This window comes from Bufo bufo, chromosome 1, assembly GCF_905171765.1.
Source record: "Bufo bufo chromosome 1, aBufBuf1.1, whole genome shotgun sequence".
In the NCBI taxonomy this organism is placed as follows: domain Eukaryota; kingdom Metazoa; phylum Chordata; class Amphibia; order Anura; family Bufonidae; genus Bufo; species Bufo bufo.
The window spans coordinates 680,015,749-680,026,315 of NC_053389.1; the positions used below are offsets into that span (position 1 = coordinate 680,015,749).

The window sequence follows — 10,567 nt, forward strand, 5'->3', positions numbered from 1 at the left end:
ACAGGCACACAGGGCTATTAGGGCCCTTTTACTCACAGCTGCTGCAAACCTCTCCTTTCATCTGGGATAAAGTGCATAACGTACTTCGCCACATCTTTGGGCGATTTGCGCTTTGCACATTGTCCCATGGGGAAGGAGAGGTTTGTTCTATAAAGGTAAAAAAAACTAAACAAAAAAAAAAATACCGGTAAGTAAAAAAGTTAACGTTCAGTTAAAAACGTTAAAAAAAGTTTATATGTTCTGTTCAAAAGTTAAGAAATTTATTGCGTTGCGGCCTGGTTTTTTCTTTTTTGTTTTGTTTTTTTTACCTTCCAGGTGGACCAACCGATCGACTAGCTGCAGCACTGATGTGCATTCGGACAGAAGCATTGCGCTGCTGTCAGATTACACGCAAGTCGGTGTATGCGGCGCTGCAAGACGAGATTTCTCCTCTGCAGTAAAAGATACGTTTGCCGAGGCATATGAGCTGAGGAGGTGGCGGTGTTCATATACTTTGGCAAACACTTTGTATATATAAAAAAAATAATCCCGGCAATGATTTATTCATCCACATCGATTGATGTGAATGGAGAAATCTGGTTTGCCAGGGCATACGAGCTAAGTGGGTATGGATGTTGGGCGGAGCTCCTATGTCCTGGCAGACGCCTTTCCCTTTCTTTTTTTGGCAGAGATTTTTTCATCCACATTGATCGATGCGAATGAAGAAATCTGTGCCGTTCATTTTTTTCTTTTAGCCCAGAGGCTGAACGGAAAAAAAAAATCTCATTACCTGTATGCTCAATATAAGGAGAATAGCAGAAACTCCTAATGCTGGGCATACATGTAATGATTGCGGAGACCCTCAAATGCCAGGGCAGTACAAACACCCCACAAATGACCCCAATTTGGAAAGAAGACAGCCCAAGGTATTCGCTGAGGGGCATATTGAGTCCATGAAAGATTGAAATTTTTGTCCCAAGTTAGCGGAAAGGGAGACTTTGTGAGAAAAAAATCAAAAAAATCAATTTCTGCTAACTTGTGCCAGAAATTTTTTTTTTCTATGAACTCGCCATGCCCCTCATTGAATACCTTGGGGTGTCTTCTTTCCAAAATGGGGTCACATGTGGGGTATTTATACTGCCCTGGCATTTTAGGGGCCCCAAAGCGTGAGAAGAAGTCTGGTATCCAAATGTCTAAAAATGCCCTCCTAAAAGGAATTTGGGCACCTTTGCCCACCTAGGCTGCAAAAAAGTGTCACACATGTGGTATCTCCGTACTCAGTGTTTTGGGGTGTCATTTTACATATACCCATGCTGGGTGAGAGAAATATCTTGGAAAAAGACAACTTTTCCCATTTTTTTATACAAAGTTGGCATTTGACCAAGATATTTATCTCACCCAGCATGGGTATATGTAAAAAGACACCCAAACCACATTCCCCAACTTCTCCTGAATACGGAGATACCAGATGTGTGACACTTTTTTGCAGCCTAGGTGGGCAAAGGGGCCCATATTCCAAAGAGCACCTTTCGGATTTCACTGGTCATTTTTTACAGAATTTGATTTCAAACTCCTTACCACACATTTGGGCCCCTAGAATGCCAGGGCAGTATAACTACCCCACAAGTGACCCCATTTTGGAAAGAAGAGACCCCAAGGTATTCGCTGATGGGCATAGTGAGTTCATAGAACTTTTTATTTTTTGTCACAAGTTAGTGGAATATGAGACTTTGTAAGAAAAAAATAAATAAATAAATCATCATTTTCCGCTAACTTGTGACAAAAAATAAAAAGTTCTATGAACTCACTATGCCCATCAGCGAATACCTTAGGGTGTCTACTTTCCGAAATGGGGTCATTTGTGGGGTGTTTGTACAGTCTGGGCATTGTAGAACCTCAGGAAACATGACAGGTGCTCAGAAAGTCAGAGCTGCTTCAAAAAGCGGAAATTCACATTTTTGTACCATAGTTTGTAAACGCTATAACTTTTACCCAAACCATTTTTTTTTTTATCAAAGACATGTAGAACAATAAATTTAGAGCAAAATTCATATATGGATCTCGGTTTTTTTTGCAAAATTTTACAACTGAAAGTGAAAAATGTCATTTTTTTTGCAAAAAAATCGTTAAATTTCGATTAATAACAAAAAATGTAAAAATGTCAGCAGCAATGAAATACCACCAAATGAAAGCTCTATTAGTGAGAAGAAAAGGAGGTAAAATTCATTTGGGTGGTAAGTTGCATGACCGAGCAATAAACGGTGAAAGTAGTGTAGGTCAGAAGTGTAAAAAGTGGCCTGGTCTTTCAGGGTGTTTAAGCCATGGGGGCTGAGGTCGTTTAAGCTGACCTACAGCAGTGAAGAAAAATAGCTGGGTTGTCATGGAAACCTGGTGTAAAACTGTGTGTATGTGGAGACTAAAGGCCTGCAAGCTTCTATTGGCTGATGTAGGTCATGTGATGGTGCCATATTCACATTTTTTGGGGAATATCTCAGGAACGGTACGTGCTAGAGAGCTGAGGCATGGTCTAAAACCTTTCCGGACACCTGATGTACCTGTGTGCCGAATTTCGTGACTGTAAATGCGACGATGCGGATTCCTTTAGCGGACATATACATACATATAATACATACATACATACACTCAGCTTTATATATTAGATATTTTGTCTGGCTGACAAATCACCGTTTGTCTTTTTTAATAGATTTTGATGGAGATGGTGCCCTAAATGAAAGCGATCTAGAGACGCTGGTGAATCATCTGACAGGGGAAGAAGAGGACTCAAAACTAAGTAACAATGAGATGCGGCAGCTTATTGCAAATGTGAGTCCAGTGCTGTTAGACTGATATCACTGCAGAGATGTAATAACATTTATTTTATTTTATTTATTTTATTATTTTTTTTCTCATATGCAGCTTAAAGAGTAACTAAGAGACGTCATAAGTTTTGATCGACAGGGCTCCAGCTCTGGAGTAGCTATCCTTAAAGCAGGCCTAAGTTTTCAAAAAAGTTTGCATAGTGGCTGTTCTTTGTAAATCACTAAATCGCTTCCTTTATGTCTTTTTCAGCCCCATTATTCCCCTATACAGCTGGACAAGCTGATGCATTTCTCTCACAAGCAGGGAGTGTCTCTCCTTTGTGGAATCTGCCAGCACTTTACTGCTGTGACATTTTTTTCTTTGCTTCCCACTATGTTTGTTTTCAGCTCTGGAGCTCACAGAATACATAGAGGTGGAAAGCACACTTACAGACACACAGGGGGCTCCTATTATCCTTAAAAGCTGTGTAGATGCAGGTTTACTTTTATTGGGCTCCAGGATCTCGGCTCTGACACGACCCCGCTTCCTCTCAGCCATCTTCTGTGTTACCAGGGATAGATCTTGCTTGACAAGCGGGTCCCACCTCTAGCGATATGCCCCCAATGTCTACCCGTTTATCACTAGTTAATGTTTGGTAGAAGAGTAGGGTGTCTTATTTTTGCTTCAGGTGGCAAGGTGTTTGAGAATACAAGACAATTACAAGGTAATTATATGATGCTCTGTCTAAAATGTGTAGTGTACAGACAGGTAACCTGACTCCTGGAGCGTAACGTAACCAGCACTGTTATAGAGAAATAGTGTCTGTAATCAGGGGGCATTGTTACAGCGAGTCTAACATGAATCCATACGGTAAAGAGATGACGACGATGAGTTATATTTCTGTATAAACACCTGTTCAGTGCTTTTATTGTGCATCTGAAACACCAAGCCTTTAACCTCTTAAAGGGATTGACTCTGTAGCAATAACACACAATGCAACAGCACTCTGCAAACATTGGATATATGAATTATGAATCCATATATTCCATATCTTGGAGATACGCGGTTAGTTCTCTAAGATGTTTGGAACAACCTCCCTGCTAAGGTCCTCCAAAAACTGTGTGCAAGTGTGCCTAGAAGAACGGCTGCTGTTTAAAGGCAAGGGGTGGTCACACCAAATATTGATTTCATTCTTTTTTTATTTTCCTTTTGTTCATTCACTTAGCATTTTGTGAAATTGATGAAAATAAACTATTAACACTTTTTTTTTTTTAAAGCATTTTTCCACGCATGGAACCTTTTCACAGTGTTGTATTTACTATATAAATGAATATCGGATACTGGACAAATATATGTTGCTCAAAATAATTTGTACCAATCCACCACGACCTCTTTTAGATGTGACTCTATTCTATAAAGACTATATACTGCACTAATTAAAAACTGCCTGAGGGAAAGATGGGTGGTTGAGTGCATGACCAAAATGTAAGCAGCCACCCCTCCAAATTAGAGATGAGCAAATAGATTCATCTCCACAACTAGAGATCCTCACCTGTTGGGAGGCTGTCCCTGCTGCTTGATTGACAAGGCTAGACATCTCGCCGTGGCTCTGCTTCCCCTTCCGGAGCAGTGACCCTTCATGCACTGCTACCCAGAATGGATTTGCTCATCTCTACTCCAAATGCATACTGCAAAGACCAAATGCAAAGTTAATCAGCACATCCTATAGAATATAATAAATGCGCATGTGCACGTCACTATGGCTAAAATACCAAAGAGATGCAAATGCAATGCGACACTGCCCTGCGTACATTGACTATGTAGATTGTAATTTTTACTAATGCTATACACTCTATAGGAATGAATATTACAAGGAGAGGAGCCATGATAGAGTAGGGTCCCATCTAAAAGAGGCCACCTTGCCATGCTGGATAGGCACAAATGATTTTGATCAAAATGTATCTGCTAAGTACCTCCTATCCATTTATATAGTGAATATAGGATTAGTAACACTTACAGTCTATATGTTTAATGTTTGCAGAGTACTTTCAGCTACAGCGATGTGCACCTGCGCATTTACTTCATTTTATAGGATGTGCTAGGACTCATTCAGACAGCCGCATGTTTTTTGCTGACCGCAAAAATGTTGAATTCTTTTCTTGTGTACAGTTTAGTGTGTCCGCAAAAAAAAAACAAAAAAACGGATTGCATTCTGCATTTTTGCTGACCTGTACACTTCAATGGGGCCACATCCTGATTTTCACTGACAAGTATAGGACATGTTTTATTCGTTTTGCGGGGCCGTGGAACAGAAGAAAAGATGCAGACAGCACACAGTGTGCTGTCCACATCTTTTGGGGCCCCAATAGAAGTGAATAGGTCCACATCTAGATCTGATGCGGAAAGCAACATACGACGGTCTGAATGAGCCCTAACTTTGTTTTTGCAGTATTTATGACTTCTCTAAATGATAGGTAATAAATGACCGTTGGGGGTCCGACTGCTGAGACCATTGATGAGACCTGGAATCCCTGAGGCCCCTGTGTGAAGGGTGCTGTAGTGCACACTCACTTGTACGAGGCTGCTGGAGATAAACCAGCCCCTTTTTCCTCAAAACCCCTTATTTGGGGAATCATCGGATTAAAGGGAGGCTTTTACGGAACCCGTACATGGGATCCGTATGCAGATTACTGCAAATTGCTGGCCCGCACCTGTGCTTCCTGCTTCAAACAATAGCAAGTACCGGTGGAGCCCGGCAAGAACAGGCCGCTCCAGGCCACACAGTGTGCGAGCGCCCCTAATGCATGAATCAGGGATTCCGCGAAAAGTAAAGACAGAAGTCGTGCACTGCTCTTTCACACTGTGCAACAGGCATAACACAAAATCGGGTTTTTCCAGGAGTGTTAATTTGATGATACCATATTTTCTACCTCCCATTTTCAATCTGGGCTTTTTTATTTTTCTCCCAGATTCTTGACGAGTCCGACATTGATAAGGATGGCACAATAAACCACTCTGAATTCCAGCATGTCATCTCCAGATCTCCTGACTTTGTCAGGTACGTATTTCCAAAAAATAACATTAGTCATTGTCCAGGTCGGTTACTGAGGAAGAAATGTTTGCTCTACTTGCATAGTCAAGGTTTCTGGAAAGTATTTGTGGTCATTCTCTGTCCTATTACATTGATGGCAGGGAAAGGTTCATTCCCTTCAGCAGTTTTAGGACTTACAATTTCATTTAGATGTTCTTGTCTGTTTCACCAGTAGCCTATATTATAGCGAATCCATTCTACCGACACCCTGTTATAGAGCAGGACGAGCTGAGCAAATTAATATATAGTTTTATGGGAAAACATTCAGTGAAACTCCTTATTCAGTCAGTGAATCGCATGTGCTCCATGGACAGCACACATATACATTGATTTTAATGTGTTTATTCACACATCCTTGTTGCAGACCAAGCACGCCCTTTGGAGTCTGTGGGTCTATGAAAACCGAGGGCATCTGTGTTCTGTCAGTGGTTTTCACTGGCATTTAGTAGGCGATGCACAGAAGTAGGATTTTGTGTGTGTGGTTTATATTGGTTGTATACAGAGATAGCTGTAGGACCCCCCTCCCCCACTGGACTGTGAAATATGGGCAGTCTGACAGCCCCATATACTGGACCAACTACAGCGTCCTAGTGATCTATGATACTGTGAGTTCCGGCCCATCCTTGGGTCTCTTGTCCTGCGTTTAAATAATGCTGTGAGTACGAGACATTAGACCCGCAGATGGCCTGGAAGTCACAGCATCTTAGATCACTATGATGCAGTGAGTTTGCCGTACATGGGCCACGGTTGTTCTGGGAAATGTGGCCACAACATGGACAGTGTTTCATGGACTGCACACAGCCATGTGAATGCAGCCTAACCCTGGTGCTCTTATTCTACTACAGACACTCATGTGATTGGTGCCCAATAAGTGCCCCTTCCTGCTCAATTCACTTCCCTGTACTAGACAATGCTGATGGCTGGTATTGGCACAATAGGAGTCCATTACCCTCTGGTGGGAGTCCTGCGGGTGAAAGCATCTATGGTTTCTTCAGCACTGCGGTATTTGTGACCTTGTGCTGTACGGAACTGCAAATTGGCCTTATTCAAGGAACTGATGTATTTTTTTTAAAAAAAATTTTGTTTATTAAAACATTTACTTTTTTACTGGAAGACAGAAATAAGTCCTGTATAATGTGTATTTCTTATTCTGTGTATGCAGAATATTGTGTAGGATACAGAGTAGAAGTGATATGTAGGACACATAAATCACAAGTACTAATGGCACTAAATGAGAATCTCATGGACTCTTCTAACATCAGCACTGGCTCACATGAAGGGGGCAGACCTTTTCTCTTTCAGAACTATAGTTGGTTAGACTAGTTACTAGGGTTTAAAGGGAACCTGTCATATTGAACATGGTGAATGAGCTATAGAGCAGGAGGAGCTGAGCAGGTTGATGTATAGTTTTGTGGGAAAATATTCTGTGTAAAGGTGCATTGACCATGACTTTACGTGTTTTGTGGTACGCAAAGCGCAGATCCGCCAAAAATATAGACGACGTCTGTGTTGCATCCACTTTTTTGGGGAACTATTGTAACAATGTCTATTCTTGTCCGCTAAATGGACAAGGATAGGACATGTTTTATCTTTTTTGCGGGGCTGTGGAATGGACATATGGATGTGGAGAGCACATGGAGTCTCCATTGAAATGAAAGGGTCCGCATCCGATCTGCAAAAAATGCGGATCAGATGAGGAACAAAAATACAGTGGTTTGAATGGGGCCTCACTTGTATTTCATTCATTAAATTTAAGTACAGGAGGCGGTCTTATCTGTGATTGACAGCTATCTCTGTATACAGTCATAGAGGGAATGCTGTCAGTCACTGATAGGACCTTCCCTCTATGACTGTGTATACAGAGATAGCTGTCAGTCACTGATAGGACCTTCCCTCTATGACTGTGTATACAGAGATAGCTGTCAGTCACTGATAGGACCTTCCCTCTATGACTGTGTATACAGAGATAGCTGTCAATCACTAATAGGACCTTCCCTCTATGACTGTGTATACAGAGATAGCTGTCAATCACTGATAGGACCTTCCCTCTATGACTGTGTATACAGATATAGCTGTCAGTCACTGATGGCACCTTCCCTCTATGACTGTGTATACTGAGATAGCTGTCAGTCACTGATAGGACCTTCCCTCTATGACTGTGTATACAGAGATAGCTGTCAATCACTAATAGGACCTTCCCTCTATGACTGTGTATACAGAGATAGCTGTCAATCACTGATAGGACCTTCCCTCTATGACTGTGTATACAGATATAGCTGTCAGTCACTGATAGGACCTTCCCTCTATGACTGTGTATACACAGATAGCTGTCAGTCACTGATAGGACCTTCCCTCTATGACTGTGTATACAGAGATAGCTGTCACTGATAGGACCTTCCCTCTATGACTGTGTATACAGAGATAGCTGTCACTGATAGGACCTTCCCTCTATGACTGTGTAAACAGAGATAGCTGTCAGTCACTGATAGGACCTTCCCTCTATGACTGTGTAAACAGAGATAGCTGTCAGTCACTGATAGGACCTTCCCTCTATGACTGTGTAAACAGAGATAGCTGTCAGTCACTGATAGGACCTTCCCTCTATGACTGTGTAAACAGAGATAGCTGTCAGTCACTGATAGGACCTTCCCTCTATGACTGTGTAAACAGAGATAGCTGTCAGTCACTGATAGGACCTTCCCTCTATGACTGTGTAAACAGAGATAGCTGTCAGTCACTGATAGGACCTTCCCTCTATGACTGTGTAAACAGAGATAGCTGTCAGTCACTGATAGGACCTTCCCTCTATGACTGTGTATACAGAGAGAGCTGTCAGTCACTGATAGAACCTTCCCTCTATGATTGTGTATACAGAGATAGCTGTCAGTCACTGATAGGACCTTCCCTCTATACTGTATACAGAGATAGCTGTCAGTCACTGATAGGACCTTCCCTCTATGACTGTGTATACAGAGATAGCTGTCAGTCACTGATAGGACCTTCCCTCTATACTGTATACAGAGATAGCTGTCAGTCACTGATAGGACCTTCCCTCTATGACTGTGTATACAGAGATGGCTGTCAGTCACTGATAGGACCGTCTCCTGGACTTCAAAGCCCAGAATGAGCAGGAATGTAAATGAATTATGTTATACTGAATCTTTTCCCAGAAAATATGTCCATCTGCTCAGCTCCTCCTGCTCTATAACCTGCTGCCTGCAGATTACACTGCATTTTCATGGTGACATGTTTTCTTTAAATTACATCTGTCAGCAGATTTGTCCCTATGACACTGGCTGACCTGTTGCATGTGCACTTGGCAGCTGAAGTCATCGGTGTTGGTCCCATGTTCATAAGTACCTGCATTACTGAGAAAAATGATGTTTTAATATATGCAAATGAGCCTTTAGGATTTAGGAGCAATGGGGGCGTTGCCATTACACCTAGATGCTCTGCAGCTGCCGCGCCCTTTTCTCTTTGATTGGCAGGGCCAGATGTGATCATATTTTTACTACCTGGCCCTGTCAATCAAAGTGCAGAGGGTGCTGAATTTGCAGAGAGACCAGAGCCTTTAGGAGTAATGGCAACGCCCCTGTTGCTCCTAGAGGCTCATTTGCATATATTAAAACATCATTTTTCTCAGTAATGCAGGCACATATGAACATGGGACCAACACGGATGCCTTCAGCTGCCAAGTGCACATGTAACAGGTCAGTCAGTTTCACGGGTACAAATCTGCTGACAGATGCCTTTTAAGGTTTGTCATAGTGAGTAAAGATCATACATTGGTTTATGATAACATAATTAAAGTTGTCAGAATTTTCAGTGCAGTTCTGTTCGGAAGTATAAGTATTTGTATTTTCTTTTTAGCTCCTTCAAAATTATTCTATGAGTCTTGCTGCAGTCTGTCTTCAAGTGAACAATAGGCTTATTGCTGGAATGAAGCTGTCAGCTGTGATTACAATTGGAAGTACTGTTCTGTGCCGGGCAGCTGGCGTGGTAATCCCCCCGGTAGTAACAGGCTGACTGATGATGGTGCATGTAACTACTGTTGGTCATATACCCTTCAGCGATGTCTATACACTGGGCAACCTGAAACCATTTCTACAGAGGTGGCATTGTACAACATTACTTTTCAGTTTAAAGGCATCTGTCAGCAGATTTGTACCTATGAAACTGGCTGACCTGTTACATGTGCACTTGGCAGCTGGAGGCATCTGTGTTGGTCCCATGTTCATATGTGCCTGCATTGCTGAGAAAAATGTTTTAATATAGGTGCAACGGGGGCGTTGCCATTACACCTAGAGGCTCTGCTTTGTTTGACAGGTCCAGGCAGGTGTGATCAAGTTTACACTGACTTGTCAATCAAAGTGCAGAGGGCACAGCAGTTGCAGAGAGAGCAGAGCCTCTAGGTGTAACGACAACGCCCCCGTTGCCCCTAGAGGCTCATTAGCATACATTAAAACTTCATTTTTCTCAGTAATGCGAACAAATATGAACATGGGACCAACACAGATGCCTTCAGCTGCCAAGTGCACATGTAACAGGTCAGCCAGTTTCATAGGTACAAATCTGCTGACAGATGCCCTTTAAGAGAGAATCCGTAGTCTTAATCTACCCTTCACATGTACATTTTTTTAGTAAAATATTTTAAAATGTATGCAATTTATGTATTCAAAGATCTATGAAGTATCTGTC

The 10,567-nt window shown here is 42.0% G+C and overlaps 1 protein-coding gene across 1 annotated transcript in view; it reads left to right on the top strand.

Annotated features, from left to right (window-relative positions):
* CIB1 (calcium and integrin binding 1) overlaps nt 1–10,350 on the top strand; it is a 32,715-nt gene extending 22,365 nt beyond the window's left edge. Inside the window, exons 5-7 of the mRNA XM_040414131.1 lie at nt 2,684–2,802; nt 5,748–5,836; nt 9,740–10,350. Coding sequence (XP_040270065.1) covers nt 2,684–2,802; nt 5,748–5,836; nt 9,740–9,761 — 230 coding nt within the window. The 3' untranslated portion in view covers nt 9,762–10,350. The remainder of the gene's footprint in view (nt 1–2,683; nt 2,803–5,747; nt 5,837–9,739) is intronic.
* The last annotated feature ends 217 nt before the right edge of the window (nt 10,351–10,567 follow it).